This window comes from Miscanthus floridulus, chromosome 17 (assembly GCF_019320115.1).
Source record: "Miscanthus floridulus cultivar M001 chromosome 17, ASM1932011v1, whole genome shotgun sequence".
Classification (NCBI taxonomy): domain Eukaryota; kingdom Viridiplantae; phylum Streptophyta; class Magnoliopsida; order Poales; family Poaceae; genus Miscanthus; species Miscanthus floridulus.
In genome coordinates, this window is record NC_089596.1 from 58,455,953 (window position 1) to 58,473,783 (window position 17,831).

Sequence of the window (17,831 nt, forward strand, 5' to 3'; positions counted from 1 at the left end):
CACGGGGCAGGAGCCAAGAAAGAACAACACGCCAGTGGTGCTCTTCCTTGTATCAATGTCGCCGCCCATGTCGGCGTCGCTGTACCCGTGCAGCTTCAGCTCCTTGCCGCCATGCTTGTAGTAACAGCCGTAGTCGATCGTGCCCGCGATGTAGCGTAGAATCCGCTTCACCGCGTTGAGGTGCTCAGTAGTGGCATTCTCCATAAACCTGCTGACGTAGCCGATGGCGAAAGCGATGTCCGGCCTAGTATGCACCAAGTACCGGAGGCGGCTGACAAGACCTCGGCACTCAGTGGGATCAACCGGCACAGCTGTACTGGCCTTCGACAGTGAAAGGTCCTTGTGTGATTTTGGTAATTGAGTGACAACCTAGGTGGACTAATGGTGTTTATATGAGATACACAGGTGATTAGTCCACAGGTACATGTGTGTGAGCAACATATGCCATGAAGGTGAAGATGGCTTGAAGATGTTGCAAAGCTCGCACATGTGATGATAAAGGAGCTTATTGTACATGAGACATGACATTGAGTCATGTGATCAAGATGGAGAAGATCAAGACAAGACTTAGCTTAATGGACCGGTTGCAAGCGTGAAGGGTAAGTCGAAGGCTTTGGAATGATGGACCGCGTGGTGGTGAAGCTTGAGCAAGACTTGGCGCCGATGGACGAAGGCAACGGTGAAAAGCAAGTGAGGTCAAGATCGATGAACCAACAAGATCACGTGGTGATATGAAGTGGATCATATCATTGATGATCATGTTGGCGCATGTGTTGCATCGACATTGGAGGAGATGGAATGGAATGCGCAAGGCAAATGTATAACCTAGGGCATTTCATTTCACCGGTCATAGGTGTGTAGAGAAGTTTATGACCGGGTTTAGGATAGATGGCCGTACTATCAAGAGGGGCAAACTTGTTTGCATATCGGTCATCTAGTGTCACTCGAGTGATCTAACTTTGCATCGTCGCTAGGATCGAGTGGCGTGGCAAGTTGAGTGGCCAACATCCTTTTGGGAAATGATTGTGAAAAGCTAACACACATACACATGGTGGTGTACACTTGGTGGTGTTGGCACATTTACAAAGGAGATGGAGTTGGAGTTGATGTGGATCAACTTGGTGAAGAAACTCCACCGGCGGAGTGTCCACCTGTAGAGTGCGGACAGTCCGACGGTGCCACCGGCGCCCTACACAGAAAAGACAGGGTCTTACTGAGTGCATCGGACGCTGGCACTGGAAGTGACCGGACGCTGGCAGGGCGCGTCCAGTCAGGCTGACGCATGGTGACGCAGGAGCTAGAGTATGACTGGACGCTAGGCTCCATCCGATCAGTGCGACCGGACGCGTTCGGTCAAGGTCGGTACATTACTGTAAACGACCGGACGCTGAGGTCCAGCGTCCGGTCAGTTGAAGCTGTTGCGTCCGGTCAGAAGATGACCGTTGAGATCGGAAGAATGCCGTTGAATGCAGGTGACATGTGGCTGTCATCGGGCGACCGGACACTGAGGTCCAGCGTCTGGTCAACACGACCGGAGCGTCCGGTCGACCCGACAGTTGCCCAGTGAAGGGGTAACGGCTAGTTTAGCCCTTGGGGCTATAAATAGAAGTGGCCTTCGGCCATGGCTGGTGCTGAGCACCTTGGGGGACTTTGTGTCCATGCTTGAGAGTGCTTAGGAGCCCTCCATCTCACACATACTTGATAGTGATCATCCGATCGTGTGAGTGAGCGATTCTAGTGCAATTGCATCGTGAGGTTGCATCGAGTGGCACTAGGTGATCGAGTTGCAAGCCGATGGTGCTTGTTACTCTTGGAGGTTGCCACCTCCTAGATGGCTTGGTGGTGGTCTCCGTCGAAGCCCGCAAGAAGCTTGTGCGGCGCTCCGAAGAAGTGCTTTGTGAGGGGCATTGTGCTCGCCCCGCGGGAGCCGCGAAGAGCAACTTTAGTAAAGCGTGTCATTGAGCTACCCTCACCTTCGGGGTAGGTTCTTGTGGCGCCCGACGTGCGGGCTTGGTGGGTGATGCCAATTAGCCGCCGAACCACCAAGTGAGCGGTCGACACAACGGGGACTAGCGTGTTGGCAAACACATGAACCTCGGGAGAAAAATCATTGTGTCAACCTTGTTCTTCCCGTTGGTTTGCATCCCTGTTACACAAGCTTGCGTTTACTTTCATATACATTAAGCTTGTGTTGTTGCTTTTGTAATTAGTTAGCTTGTGTAGCTTGCTAGTTACCTTCATGCTTGTGTATCATAGAAGTAGCTCCCTTGCGTGGCTAATTTGGTTTGTGTAACCTTGTTAGTCACATTACTTAGTTTGTGTAGCTAAGTAATTGCGCTCTCTAATTTGGCATTGGTTGCCTTGTTATTGAGCATTGCTAGTGAGCTTAGTTGGCTTTGTGCTTTTGCTTACTAGCATGTGTAGGAGCTCCCTTGTAGCTTAAAGTACTAGTGGCATAGGTTTGTGTGACCTTGCTTCTAGAATTAGTTAGGAGAGCTCTAGCTAGCCCGGCACCTTTGTTGCTTGATTAGTATCTTTGCAAGGTGCTAGTGAACATAGATAGAGGGGTGTAGTCTTGGCTAGACCGATAGTTTTAATTCTACACTTATTTCGGTTAGCCAACGTGATTAAGTTTTAAAAAGGACTATTCACCCCCCCTCTAGACGCCATCTCGACCTTCAGACAGCTTCAGGCGGGGCTCCATTGGAGTATGGCACGGATTGCAGCTCGCCATGCCCGCACGCTCTAGGATCTTGCGCGCGTACGCCGCCTAAGACAGCTTGATGTCGTCGCCACCCTAACGCACCTCAATACCAAGATAAAAACAGAGTAAACCCAGATCACTCACCTTAAACCTGGCACTCATCTCTCGCTTGAACTTCGTGATCTCGCTGGCGTCGTTCCCGGTGATGATGAGGCCATAGACGTAGACCCCCACCAGCAGATGGGAAGCGCCTTTGCCACGAGCGTAGACAGCGTGCTCCGATGCGCTGTGGCTGAAACCAAGCGCCACCAGCGTCTCATCGAGCTTTATATTCCACACACGCGGTGCCTGACGAAGTCCGTAGAGCGCCTTGTCCAGGCGCAACACCTTGTCCTCATGGCCATCGACGACGAAGCCAGGAGGCTGCCTGACGTAGAACTCCTCGACTAGCTCGCCATTGAGGAACGCGGACTTGACGTCCATGTGTGCACCGGCCACCCTTCCTAGGCAGCGAGTGCCAGCAGCAGCCGCACTGACTCGATGTGAGCTACGGGCGGGAAGACCTCGTCGAAGTCCACGCCCGGCTGCTGGACATACCCCTTCGCGACGAGCCGCGCCTTGTGCTTGATCACCTCACTAGCGGTGTTCTTCTTCACCTTGTACACCCACTTCAACCCGATCAGCCGGTTGCTCTTGATGGAGTCCATCTCCTCGATCATGGCACGACGCCAGGACTCGTGCTTCTCAGCCTCAGTGAAGGTGGCTGGCTCCTCCTCAATCTACAGATGGAGCTCAGCAGCTACCTGACGTGCAATGAGGCCAGGCGGTGATGCCGCTCCGAGGATGTTGTCGATGGTACGGTACCTTGGCTCGACGTCATCATCGTTATCAGCGTCCAAGTACTCCTCCATGTTCGGAGGTGGCAAGACAAACTCGGACTGGGGTAGCCAAGTTGTTGCCGGTGCTGGAGTCGTAGGAGGAGGAGTCGGTGCAGCGGGCGACATCACCGGTGTGCCCGCCATGAGTGTGTCGAGGATCGCTGCAGGGGCTACTGTCGCTAGGGGATCTGGTGTGCCTACAGTGGTGTTGATGTCGACGTGCCCAGTACCCAGCTCCATCGCGTGGTACTCCACGACGAGGTCCGCAATGACCTCCAAGTCCTTGCCCTCATCCTTCCAGCTCCAGAACATCGGTTCGTCGAAGACCACATCCCTGGACACGACGGCATGATGCGTCGCTGGATCGTAGAAACGCCACGCCTCGGTGCCTGGCTCGTAGCCGATGAAGACAACCAAAGTGCCACGGTCGTCAAACTTCTTCATGTGTGGCTTCGTCGCCTTGACGTACGGCACACACCCAAATGTGGGCAAGAAGCTGACATCTGGCCTGCGACCATGCCAAGCCTCATACGACGTCATGTCGTCGATGGCCTTGGTGGGCACCTGGTTCAGCAGGAAGACGGCGGTGGCTACCGCCTCGCCCTAGAACATCGCTGGCATGTTTCGGCTCTTCAGCAGACTATGCGCCATGGTGACGACAGTCTGGTTCCTCCGCTCGACGACATCGTTATGCTGTGGCGTGTACGGCGCCATGTGCTGCCGCTCAACGCCGTGCTCGGTGCAGTACTCCTCGAACGCAATAGAGGTGAACTCACCCCCATTGTCAGTGCGCAGAACGCGCAGACGCCGGCCTGTCTCCACCTCCACCTTCACCTAGAATTTCTTGACAGCGGCGAGGGTATCGCTCTTGGCAGCGAACAGCGTCACCCACATGTACCTACTCTTGTCATCAACCAACAGAAGAAAATATTGCTTGCCACTGGGTGTGGCTGGCGTAATTGGGCCACACAGGTCGCCATGGACCAAGTCCAGCAACCCCTCTGCCCGCCGCTTCACCTACGATGGGAACGGACTCCTCTTTAGTTTGGTGGTAACGCAATCAGCGCAAAGCTGGTGGACGTGCTCAATGTGGGGCAGCCCATGCACCATGCCCCGCTGCTCGAGCTTGCGTAGGGCGTCGAAGTATCAATGATCGTAGTGCTCATGCCATAGCCATGCGCTGTCACTAGCATGTGCAGCTAGGCAGAGTGGTCGCCTAATCTTGACACGTAGCAGGTACAACCGGTTCGCCGAGCGCTGGACTCACACGATCAACCGGCCCTTGTCGTTGTGGATCCGAAGGACGCCGTCCTTGGTGTGGACGTCGTAGCCACCTTCGTTGAGCTGGCCAAGGCTGATGATGTTGGTGATCAGCCTTAGGATGAAATACACCCCCATGAGTGGGAGGTGCTCGCCAGTCTTGCCCTCGAACAACACAGTGATAGATCCCTCGATCATGACCTCTGAGCCATCGCTGAACTTGATGGTGTCACGGATCGCCATGTCTATGTGGATGAAGGCATCTCGATAGCCCGTCATGTGGTTGGTTACCCCGCTGTCGAGGTACCATAGGCTGTCGTCGTGCTTCGTCTCACCATCGAGCTGCACGAAGACTTTCTCCTCGACGACGCGTAGGGGTCAGCGCTCGGACGGAGTGTTGGGGAAGACGGTGGCTCAAGCCATCAGCAGTGTCGGCTCCGAGTCTTCTTCAGCTTGTGCGACGTGAGCCTCGCCCTTGGGCTTGCTAAAGCAATCCTTGGCCCAATGACCGTATTTGCCGCAGCGCTTGCACTGGTCGTGGTTGAGGGCCTGTCCACTGCCAGATTAGCTCTTGTTGCTGTCACATGACGTGGAGCCATCGCCTTTGCCACGCCCACGCCCATGCCCGCGGCCACCGCGCTTCTTTCTACTAGAGCCACTGGAGCTGCTCCCGCTACCCTTCTCCTTGGACTCGCGGAGCTTGAGCCTGGCGAGCCACTCCTCTTCATAGAGAAGCCAGTCACCTCCTTGACAAAGATGTTGTTGATGTCGAGCAAGGTCTCGATGGAGATCGCCACCTGAGCGAGGTGCTCTGGCACGACCTGCAGCATCTTCCTCACGACCTCGGCGTCGATGACATTGTCGCCAAGGAGACGTAGATCAGCGGCGAGCCCGGTGATGCGGTTTGTGAAATCTTCCACGGTCTCCGCCTCCTTCCACACCAGGGCACTGAACTCATGCTGGAGCTGCTGTGCGTTGGCCTCGCGCACCCGCTGGACCTCGACACGGATCCTCTTGATTGCCCCCATGCTTCTGCTGCCGTCCTTTTCTCGCGAAGACCTGCAAGCATCTCAGGTGGAACGGATCGTAGGATCGTGGCGAGCGCCAGACGATCATGGCGGTAAACGATCTCCTCGTCTTCCTCCGGCTCAACAACATACCACCACCCCGCCGCCTCCAAGTTCACCTGCATCAACATTGCCCACTCCTGATAGTTGGTGCGTGTGAGCATGGGGAACTTAGTGCCGGTGTCATCCACGGTGCGGTGGATCATGACCTCGTTGCGCCCTCTACGCGGCGCTGGCGAGGGCGAGACACGGCGACCTCGTCGCCAACCACGGCCACCGGGTGGAATGGAATAGTGCTCCATCCCTTCTTGTGGTCAACGGCTCTGGTACCAAATGTCAGCTAAAACTCTCTGCGGCGGCCAGAATTCTTCCAGTGAACTCGCTTACAAACGCTAAGATGGAAATGAGACTCAGGAGTTTTTGGTGCTGCACAAACCGTGACAGCTTTCCTCAATATATTAGCCAACTATTTATATACAACGCTGACACTAATTCTAGATAGTAAAAGAAAGGAAAAACAAAGATGCATACGTGAGGAACAAGCAAGCTAATCTTGCCGTCCACCATACCATATGTGCATGTACACGTGCGTATACCATACAAGGACGCGCTCGGGAGGAGAATTTCCATGCCAAGCTCAACGCTATCTATAAAAAGGAATTAAGCAGGAACTCAGGATTACATGCCTTGCTTATAGGATAGAGGGTTGGCTAGGCCTGGGGAGGGCACACCCGTCATCGTCCATCACCCGCATTGGGCTAGGGCGTTTGGCTAAACAAGGTCGGAGGTGCGCGGGGAGGAGGCACGCCGAAACGTGGGTGTTACGATTCCTCGTGTATATAGAGAGAGAATATAGAGATAGCCAGGTAGGTTAACCATGCGCCATCTTGTTTGTTTCTATTACCTAGGAATATACACATACGGTAGCATGGGAGAGGAGGAGGTGGCGAGGCTAAGCAAGAAGGCAGGAGAGGAGGCGGCGGCAAGGCCAAGCAAGAAGGCATGCGGGGCCGCCGCTTCTGTCCTAACAACATGCACGCTCCACCTAGCGAAGCGTCTCGCCGACGACACTGATGAGGGCGCCAGCGTCGTCGACAGCGATGGCCAAAACGTTGTCTTCTCGCTGGTGTCCATCTACGCGGAGCTAGCCCTAATGTCCGCCGCCGCACGTGGTACCAACCTAGATGAGGTGCTGACCGTGCTCGGCGCGGCGTCGCGCGACGAAATCACTGAGTTCATACGTGGCGTGGGGAGTGTGCCCTTGCCGACCGTTCTGAATTCGGTGCGCCGCTTGTCGCGTTAGCGTGCGCACTCTGGCATGAGAAGACGCTGGCTCTAAAGACATCTTACAGCGCAGCCGTCGTTGAATCCTGTTAGCCCACAGGATCACCGGCCTTAGGTGAGTCGATCACTCACCAGTCTTGTCGAGCACCTGCTAATGTTGCCGAGCACTCACTAGCTATGCCGATCATGAACAAGCATTGTCCGATCACACACACTATGGCTCGCGGTAGAAGAAGAGGGAGAACAGAGCATACACACACAGACAAAGCACCAGCATTGGCCAAAGCCTTGTATAGGAGATGGCAAATCAGAACTCTCTTTGTTGAGTTGAAGTGGCAAACTATATATACAACTCTATCCATCTAGTCCTAATACAGCTGCCCTGCTACAACAGTGACTAGATAACATAGCAGGACTGACTTCTGTGCCTGCCCCTGCATGTGGCTACAGTACGGTAGGTGAGCCCTTCGACGCCTGCCCTACAGTGGCTACAGTACCATATCAGGGAGCCTTTTTGGTGCCATCTTACCTTGCTGTGTGTTCACATAAGAAAGCAGTATGTCTACAATTCTTCCCCTAATCCTACTACTATCCTTTGTACCCCTCCATGCCGATCATCTTCTTCAGCTCCGTGAGTCAAAAACGTCCGAGTGGCTTGGTGAGGACGTCCGTGAGTTGCCGGCCAGTTTTCACGAACTTGATGACGATATGTCCTTTATCGACACAGTCCCTGAGGAAGTGGAACTTCATGTCGATGTGCTTGCTCCGGTCGTGCACAACTGGATTCTTTGCGAGGGTGATGGCGGGCTGGTTATCCACCATCAGTACTGGTGGGTGAGCTTCCGCACCGATCAGCTCGCCCAGCAGCCGGCGCAGCCACACAACTTGGCACGCCGTTGTGGCCGCCGCTACATACTCTGCCTCGCATGTTGATAGCGCCACCACCTTCTGTTTTAGCGACAGCCATGAAATTGGAGCCGACCCAAGGAAGACGAGCATGCTAGAGGTGCTCCACCGTCCGTCGATGTCTCTCGCCATGTCTGCATCGCTGAACATAGTGAGCTGTAGCCTACTCCCACCGGTCTTGGGAAAAATGATCCCCTGATCCACCGTCCCCTTGACGTAGCGTAGTAGCCGCTTCACCGCAGCCTAGTGATCCTCTCTAGGATCCTCCATGAAGCGACTGACATAGCCCATGACGAACGCAATGTCCGACCTCGTATGGACTAGGTAGCGCAGACTGTCGACGATGCTCCAGTAGAGTGTTGCATCCACCTTCGCCGCGGTACTAGCCTTCGTCAGCTTAAGCCACTCCTCCATCGGAGTCATGCATGGCTTGCACTTAGTCATGCTGCTCCGCTCCAACAGCTTCGAGGCATACGCGCTCTGATCGAGCATGAGTTCCTCCTTCCCTTGTCTCACCTCAATGCCGAGGTAGTAGGAGAGTGCGCTGAGATCGCTCATTCAAAAATGAGCCGCCATCTCGCGCTTGAAGCTATTGATGTCCTCCGTGCACGCGCTGGTGACAATTAAGTCGTCCACATACACGTCGACGACGAGCTCCTCCTTCCCCCATCGCCACGTGTAGAGCGCATGCTCGGTTGCGCACCGCTGAAACCACTAGCGAGCCCATCATGTGGTTGCTGGCACCAGAGTCCAGATATCACCGCTGCTCCTGGTCGGCGCCCACACGTTCGAGGTGAACTTGGGCGCGTGGTTCGTCGAGGTTGACAGTCTTCAGGGCCTTCATCATGGATTGGGCCATGCCGACCACCGTCTGGTTCCGCCTCTCCACCACGCGCACCGGCCCGATCCATGATGAAGGCCCTGAAGACTGTCAACCTCGACGAACCACGCGCCCAAGTCCACCTCGGACGTCGTGGTGGAGAGACGGAACCAGACAGTGGTCGGCATGGCCCGATCCATGATGAAGCCTCTGAAGCCTGTCAACCTCGACGAACCACGCGTCCAAGTCTACCTCGGACGTGCGGGCACCGACTAGGAGCAGCGGTGGTATCTTGACTCTTATACCAGTAACCACATGACGGGCTCTGAAGATGATGGTGCCACGCTCTTGGATTGCCACCCTTGAGCCGTCACCAAACTTCACCGTACCGGTACGGTGAAGTTAGCCCACAGGATCATCGGCTCAGGTGAGTCGACCACTCACCAGTCTTGTCGAGCATCTGCAAGTGTTGCTGAGCACTCACTAGCTATGCCGACCACGAACAAGCGTTGTCTTATCACACACACTATGGCTAGAGGTAGAAGAAAGGGAAGAATAGAGCATACACACACAGTACAAGCACCAGCGTTGGTCGGAGCCTTGTATAGGAGATGGCAAATCAGAACTCTCTTTGTTGAGTTGAAGTGGCAAACTATATATACAACTCTATCCATCTAGTCATAATACAGCTGTCCTGCTACAACAGTGACTAGATAACATAGCAGGACTGACTTCTGCGCCTGTCCCTGCATGTGGCTACAGTACGGCAGGTGAGCCCTTCGACGCCTGCCCTACAGCGGCTACAGTACCATATCAGGGAGCCTTTTCGGTGTCATCTTCCCTTGCTGTGTGTTCACATAAGAAAACAGTAGATTATCTAACAATTCTTCCCCTAATCCTACTACTATCCCTTGTACCCCTCCATACCGATCATCTTCTTCAGCTCCGTGAGTCAAAAACGTCCGAGTGGCTTGGTGAGGACGTCCGTGCGTTGCCGGACAGTTTTTACGAACTCGATGACGATATGTCCTTCATCGACACAGTCCCTGAGGAAGTGGAACTTCACGTCGATGTGCTTGCTCCGGTCGTGCACAACCGGATTCTTTGCGAGGGCGATGGCGGGCTGGTTATCCACCATCAGTACTGGTGGGTGAGCTTCCGCACCGATCAGCTCACCCAGCAGCCGGCGCAGCCACACAACTTGGCACGCCGCTGTGGCCGCCGCTACGTACTCTGCCTCGCACGTTAACAGCGCCACCACCTTCTGTTTCAGCGACAACCATGAAATTGGAGCCGGCCCGAGGAAGACGAGCATGCTAGAGGTGCTCCGCCATCCGTCGATGTCTCTCGCCATGTCTGCATCGCTGAACATAGTGAGCTGCAGCCTACTCCCACCGGTCTTGGGAAAAATGATCTCCTAATCCACCGTCCCCTTGACGTAGCGTAGTAGCCGCTTCACCGCAGTCCAGTGATCCTCTCTGGGATCCTCCATGAAGCGACTGACATAGCCCACGACGAACGCAATGTCCGGCCTCGTATGGACTAGGTAGCGTAGACTGTCGACGATGCTCCAGTAGAGTGTTGCATCCACCTTCGCCGCAGTACTAGACTTCGTCAGCTTCAGCCACTCCTCCATCGGAGTCACGCATGGCTTGCACTTAGTCATGCCGCTCCGCTCCAACAGCTTCGAGGCATACGCGCTCTGACCGAGCATGAGTTCCTCCTTCCCCTGTCTCACCTCGATGCCGAGGTAGTAGGAGAGTGCGCTGAGTTCGGTGCGTCGCTTGTCGCGTTAGCGTGCGCACTCTGGCATGAGAAGACGCTGGCTCTAAAGACATCTTACAGCGCAGTCGTCGTTGAATCCGGTTAGCCCACAGGATCACCGGCCTCAGGTGAGTCGATCACTCACCAGTCTTATCGAGCACCTGCTAATGTTGCCGAGCACTCACTAGCTATGCCGATCATGAACAAGCGTTGTCCGATCACACACACTATGACTCGCGGTAGAAGAAGAGGGAGAACAGAGCATACACACAGACAAAGCACCAGCATTGACCGAAGCCTTGTATAGGAGATGACAAATCAGAACTCTCTTTGTTGAGTTGAAGTGGCAAACTATATATACAACTTTATCCATCTAGTCCTAGTACAGCTGCCCTGCTGCAACAGTAACTAGATAACACAGGAGGACTGACTTCTACGCCTGTCTCTGCATGTGGCTACAGTACGGTAGGTGAGCCCTTCAACGTCTGTCCCTGCAACGGCTAAAGTACCACGGCAGAGAGCTTTTTCGACGTCGCCTTCTTTTGTTGTGTGTTCACATGAACAAACAGTACATTATCTGACAAATCAAGGCCGAGACGCACGCCGCCGATTTCCTCTATAAGGTTCAGTTCAGTCCCCTGATCTATCTATCAATTACATAATTAGCAACAGCAAGAATTAATTAGATCAGCTAATGCGTCCAGTCCGTGGTAAGCTAATCGATCTATGCATATAATGATGCATGCAGCCAGAGGAGGCAAGAGAGGAAATCAACGCATGGGTTTCCAAAGCCACGAAGGATCTCATCACCTCAATCCTTCCTCCAGATTCTGTAAACTCTGACACCGGCCTAGTGCTCGCCATCGCCAACGCCATCTACTTCAAGGGCAGGTGGTCCATGCCCTTCGCCAAGAAGGACTCCGAGACCAGGCGCTTCCAGCGGCTCGACGGCAGCCACGTGCGCACGCCGTTCATGCGCGGCCGTCAGGATCAGGCGGTGGCGGAGTACGACGGGTTCAAGGTGCTCAAGCTAGCCTACCATCCATACCGTCTACCCCGCTGGGAAGACAGATATGGGAGCGGCCGTAATCGTCAAGCTAAGCAGCAAGACGGGGAGGCGGACTCCCGGTTCTCGATGTGCGTCTTCCTCCCTGACACCCACGACGACCTGCCGAGCCTCGTGGAGAAGATGGCCTCCTGCCCGAGCTTCCTGTGGGACCACATGCCGACTGAACGCGTCGAGGTTCGCGAGTTGCGGCTGCCAAAGTTCAAGCTCTCACTACTAAAAAAAAGGTCGGTAATAATGAGATTATTTTTTTTTATAGGGACGGCGGGTGATGGAACCGCTCTTACGGTGGGCATGCTCGAGACCCACAAGACTAGCCGTTCCTATAAATAGCACAGTAGGGGCGGCTGGTAATACAAGTCGCCCATACAAATTGGTCGATTTGTAGGGACGACTCACTCACCAGCCGCTCCCGGTGTTGCGATTTGTAGGGGCGGCTCAATCACCAGTTATCCCTACAAATGCCCCACGTATAAAAACCTGCAGCCCCTTCTTCATCAGGTCACTCACTCCAACTTGTGAAAAAAAGGTAGGGAGGCCTTGGGCACCTTCCAAAAATTGCTCTACTAAGGGGGAAGGTTTTGGTCTCAAATCCTTTGGTGGAGATGTTGTAAAAGGTAAGAAAATGTTATTCCACACTTTTTTTTTAAAGTTTTAATGGTTGGTTAATGAGTAATTAGAGTTTTGTTTTTCTCTCTCTTCGATGGTGCTTGAGCTACTTATGAAGCAAATTAGACTCAAGTTTTAAAAGTACTAGGGTAAATTAGACAGGGGAATAAGATCATACCCTTATTTGGTCCATGTTTCTTGATTTTAGTGAACAATTAGTTAGTTTTATGGATGTTTCATGTATATGTAGATCTAGATCTAGATCTAGGGTTTGATTTTTTTATTAATTTCGTTTTTGTAAATTTATGTTTGATGAAATTGGACTAGGGTTTGCATGAAAGATATTGGGTAAAATATTAATTGTTGCTAATTATTATCTTTGAAATTGTTTATTATAATCAACAAATATATATTTTAATTATTTATGGATAAATAGGCCATTAATTATTTTTCCTCTACCATGGTATGTTTGTATGCATCATGTAATTATATTTGATTTATATTCATATATATCCGAAGTATATACAATTATTCTCAAGTAATTATTAATTTGATTCATTTATATATATATATATATGAATAAGTAGTTCTTTAATGTTTGTTTTGTTGTTGTTGTAAAAGATAGAGTATAGGAACTCTTGGATGTATGGTTCGTTAAGGTTCAAGGCAGGTTTCCGTGAAGAAGTGGATAAATTTATTGAAGCCGTAGAGAAGCATGCAACGACGTTGATAGAGAATAAGGATACAATTATTTATCCCTGTAAAGATTACAAAAACCGTATGGCATGGACAGATGTGACTATCATCAGATCACAGTTGATTATGCGAGGATTTGTTGAGGACTACATAGTGTGGATTCATCATGGTGAAACGGTTATTGTTAACGACGAGGATGAGGATGAATACGACGACGAAACCCTAGAATCCCTGTCCCAATATTCAGCAGAGCTTGATGCACGAATGGATCCCGAGTTTGGCAATAAACAAGATGGTGATGCTGGTGGTTGGGATAGTAACGACGAAGGTGGTGCCAATAATGATGGCGGAGCACGTGTCGGGGATGAAGATGATTTGGAGGACATGATTCGAATCCTTGGACCAGAGATTTTACTAAAGAGCCCGAAAGATCTAGAAAATTTAAAAAGGGTAACAAAAGCATCGAAGAAGACTGTGTATGGTGTTGAAAAGGGTTGTCCGATACATTGGACATTGCTACGTTTTGTGCTTGAGCTACTCATCGTGAAGGCTAAGTACGGTTGGTCAGACTGTAGTTTCAATGATCTATTGCGCCTCCTGTTATGGGTGCTGCCACAACCAAACTCACATACCAAGCGAAGAAGGTCATAAGTCCATTGACAATGGGGGTTGAAAAATCCATGCATGCCCCAACCACTATATTTTTTTTCGTGGCGAAACATTAAGTCACTGGATAAATGTCCTCGATAACGACAACTAAACCAGTTATCATACATGTATCACCTCATAAATGAACCGTAGAATTCTACGATGCTTTGAACGCCACCAATAATCCGTCGTGCAGCCTCTCAAATGAAAAACAATACATCGCGTGTGGTTGCCCCATGAGTCAGCCTTGTGTTCGACAAATCAGAAATCACAGCATCATCACATCTACTTTTGGCAGTTCACTTTGTTTTGTTCTCCGTCTTTATGTCCTCGTCTCACGACAGCAAGTCGCAAGCCTTCAACTCTTCAAGGTTTGTAGTTAGTATATCGTATAGATTATTAACAGTAAAAGATCGATGGATTTCATCTCTTGGCTCCTTGCATGGTTCCTGATTCCATTTAGGTCTATTGTTGTTGTTTTATTTTCCAGTCAATGGTAGTTATTTACTTAGGCTAGATCTTATTCTATCTCATCCTCATAGTGATTGAAATCTAGAACCTAGATAAAAAAACGAGGCCATGTTTGGATCTCATTCTCATGCTGGTTATTGCATTTGCATAGTGGAAAACTAAAAACCTACAAATAGTAGGTTTTAGGTAAATAATTGGATTCTATAATCTCATCCTAGAATCAAAGTGTTTGGATTCATTGTTATTTTCACACCTCATTCTCAGTTTTGTTTAAGAGATCCAAACAGGACCTTAGTATCTTAAATTGTTAGAATGTTAGAATTCTAAACTTTTAATTTTAGATTAGCATTATCATCTTATTTAAGGTAATCACACTAGTTACTTTATTGGTTTTTAGTTTCTTGTATTATCTTTTATATAAACTAAATAAATCCAAGGTAACTCTTACTAGTACTACTAAATGCTTTATCATGTTATAAATAAAAAAATCATTTAGCGTAGTGTCGTGTTTAGTCTTAGAACCGTAGAGATAGGCGAGAAGCCATTGCTTGGCTTTCTCAACCACCCTTTTGAACGAGGCAGGTGAGACTCGATGCTGACAAGAGATGCGTTCATTCCTTCGTTCCTAAATAGACAATCATATAATAGCAAACGAAGAACATGAACCAAGGGACTCAATAGTCAATATACTCGACAGTACAACCAGACCACAAGTTCACCACAACGTCAAACCACACAAGTTAAACATATTACAACAGTAGGAGTTCCAGCATAGCAAGACGCAAGACAAACATATTGTTACAGCAACAACAAACACATTATTTTCCTTCCTTCCTGCTTCAGATTGCTCTATTGTAGTTTCTTCGCAACCAGAACCAATGCAAATAAGATTGTGGGAACCTCAAGTGGATATATCATAGGTCACTTGGTTCCAACAGTATTCTTTACAACCAAACAGCTCCAAACTGAACATTTACAGAACAGTATCATCGTACAGCTCCACTGTAGCAACAAAGATTACAGTTCAAGCACATATAGCATATTAGCACAACATGCTTGTCACAGTACAACTAAAACCAAGCTTACCATGATTAATCTTTTCCTTCAATAGAAAATGCTAAGAATGGCAGGGAGCCTCTTATCCATCACTTTTCGTGCTATCTTGCTCATAGTTTGACTTGGATAGAAGGACCAAGGACAGCCAATGATCTAAGAGATAAAAGCTGATCTATATATACTATACAAAACGCTGTTGCATCCATCTGTATGAATGTATCTCCAATGCAAAGAATCCATGTTACTCCTGTTCTTTGATGTACAATTTGTATTCATTTTCTTCTTTTAGGGAGTGTTGAACGATAGTTCAACCTGCAAAGGAAACAAGAAATTTTAATTAGAGAATTAGAAACTCAAAGAAATTAGGCATGAAGCCAATAACATGACCTAACTAAAACATGCAGATACCAGTTGCAAATGAAAGGAATTTAGCAATTGTTGCCATCAACGCTGGTGTGATATTATTTACTTGCCTGAGCTTCTGAAGAACCATCTGGCATAGCCATACAACGATGGCCTCTCGGGTGTCGGCATAGCAGCCTCAAGATCCCACCTCCTGGACCATGTGTCTGTTTCGCTGTGTCCACTTGATGCCAGGGTCTCTGTGACATGCCTCGAAGTCACCGGCAACCCCATCTCAGAAGAACAGCTGCTGGAGCACCCACTCCAGCTGCCAGAGAGCGTGACCAAAGATCTCGGCCACCCGATAGAGCCCCTGACAGCCTCTGGCACCTCCTTACTATCTGGAACTGGCAGCGGCTTCTGTACCTTAGCGCAATCTGAGTCATTGTCGAGTCGGCCACTCGAGCCCTGGCTCCAACTTCCAGTGGTGCGCCGTGAGGACACTGGCACAACCGCTGCAGTGGCACGATTGCTGGAGCATCCTCTCCAGCTGCCAGATAATCTGTCCAGGGAAGAGCGCAGCCACCCATGAGATCCTCCAACAGCCTCTGCTACTGCCTCGCCAGGTGGAGTCGGCATTAACATCTGAGACTCAATGTCGTATTCAACTGAGCAGAAGGTCGGAGCAACTTTAGTCTTGTTAGAGGCAGGGATGGTGATAGAGGCATGGCAGGACGGGCAGCATGACGGTGTGGTGCGGCGTAGCCAGCTGATGATGCATGACTGATGGAACATGTGCGAGCACGCTGGCAGTATGAAGAGCACATCAGTAGGTAGAAACTCTTTGCACATTGCACAGTCGCTCCCAGGCTTCATCGGCACTGCAGGTAGCACGAGCAACTCCAATATCAAACGCTCCACCTCTGGAAGATACGGCGCCGATGGCACCAGTGTGTCCATCCCACCCTTTGGCATCTCAGCAGAGACAGGCATGGATGCTACCAGTTCAGACCCCTTCACTGGCACTTCTGCAGAATGTGCCACAGACGACACAGCTGAGGCAACAGCTGCTGATGCAGCTGACCGCATTCCAGACTCAGAACTGCAGCAAGAGAGGGATGAGCTGGACAAGCGGCCCTGGCGACAGAGACAACCTTGGCGCAGGAGCACGACGCAAGTAGTCAAGGTGATTGTGGCAATTACGACAATGAAAATAATGGCAACACTGGCCCCAATCGATGAAGACTGTGGGTCTGATGCCGGCAGACTTGGTGATCCTGTAAACACCGAAGGCAGAGGTGGAGGTGGGAGAACGGGGCCTGGAAGCATATCTGCAAAATTAAAACACAACAACTGTGCTTAATAAGGCAAAGATATTCAAATACGAATCTAATCCGTTCTAAAAAAAAATAAGGCAAAGATATTCTGCTAATTCAATAAACTTAGTAAATGGAGATTGTAGCAAACATATAATAATCCAACAACCAATGGAAGGTAAAATGTAACCAAGCATGTTGTGGACGCTTGTATTTTGCTGGATAGATCTGCATGTTGCACAAAGAAAGAGCTTGGTCTGGAATTGACATCCCTTCCCTTTTGATAAGACAGGGACATGTTTCATGCTTAAACTTTGGTCACAGCAAGAAAGGGAATACAGTTTGATTCTGGTTCTCAAATTGGATTTAAGTGAGTGCACCTAGAAACATTGGTCCACTGCTATTCGAAAAGGCAAAGAGGAAGAAAATCTAGGTGGAAATAGCTCTGAAAAACAAACGGTGGGTTAGGCAAGTACTTCCAGTATCTATCAACACCGGTTGAGACACAAGAGTTTGTATTACTCTGGGAAGCTATCGGTAGGATCCAGAGATTTAGAGATTCAAGGTCAAATTGTTAGATAATCTACTGCTACCTTGTGTGAACACAACAAGAGAAGGCGGCGCCAAAAGGCCCCCTGCTGTGATACTGTAGCCGCTGCAGGTGCAGGCGCCGCACGGCTCACCTGCAGCACTGTAGGCACATGCAGTGGCCGACGCAGAGTCGGCCATGTATGTTATCTAGTTACTGTTACAGCATGTGCGCTGTACTAGGACTAGATGGATAGAGTTGTATAAATAAACTACCACGGCAACTCAGTAAAGAGAGTTCGGATTTGCCATCTCACAGACAGGGCTTCGGCCAACGCTGGTGTCTTGTATTGTGTGTGCATGCTCTGTTCTCCCTTCTTCTTCTAGCTCCAGCCATAGTGTGTGGGAACGGATAA

At 50.4% G+C, this 17,831-nt stretch overlaps 2 protein-coding genes across 2 annotated transcripts; one reads left to right on the forward strand and one right to left on the reverse strand.

Moving 5' to 3' along the window:
* The first annotated feature begins 6,837 nt into the window (after positions 1 to 6,837).
* LOC136515660 (serpin-Z2B-like) lies at positions 6,838 to 15,528 on the forward strand. Its single transcript, XM_066509189.1, has 3 exons — positions 6,838 to 7,191; positions 11,432 to 11,976; positions 15,519 to 15,528. The coding sequence occupies exons 1-3, from the start codon at positions 6,838 to 6,840 to the stop codon at positions 15,526 to 15,528; spliced, it is 909 nt and encodes a 302-aa protein (XP_066365286.1).
* Positions 15,529 to 15,536: 8 nt separating this feature from the next.
* Positions 15,537 to 16,900, reverse strand: LOC136515661 (uncharacterized). Its single transcript, XM_066509190.1, has 2 exons — positions 15,703 to 16,900; positions 15,537 to 15,541 (listed from the first exon to the last, which is right to left on the reverse strand). Exons 1-2 carry the CDS (start codon positions 16,898 to 16,900, stop codon positions 15,537 to 15,539), a joined length of 1,203 nt encoding a protein of 400 aa, XP_066365287.1.
* Positions 16,901 to 17,831: the final 931 nt, after the last annotated feature.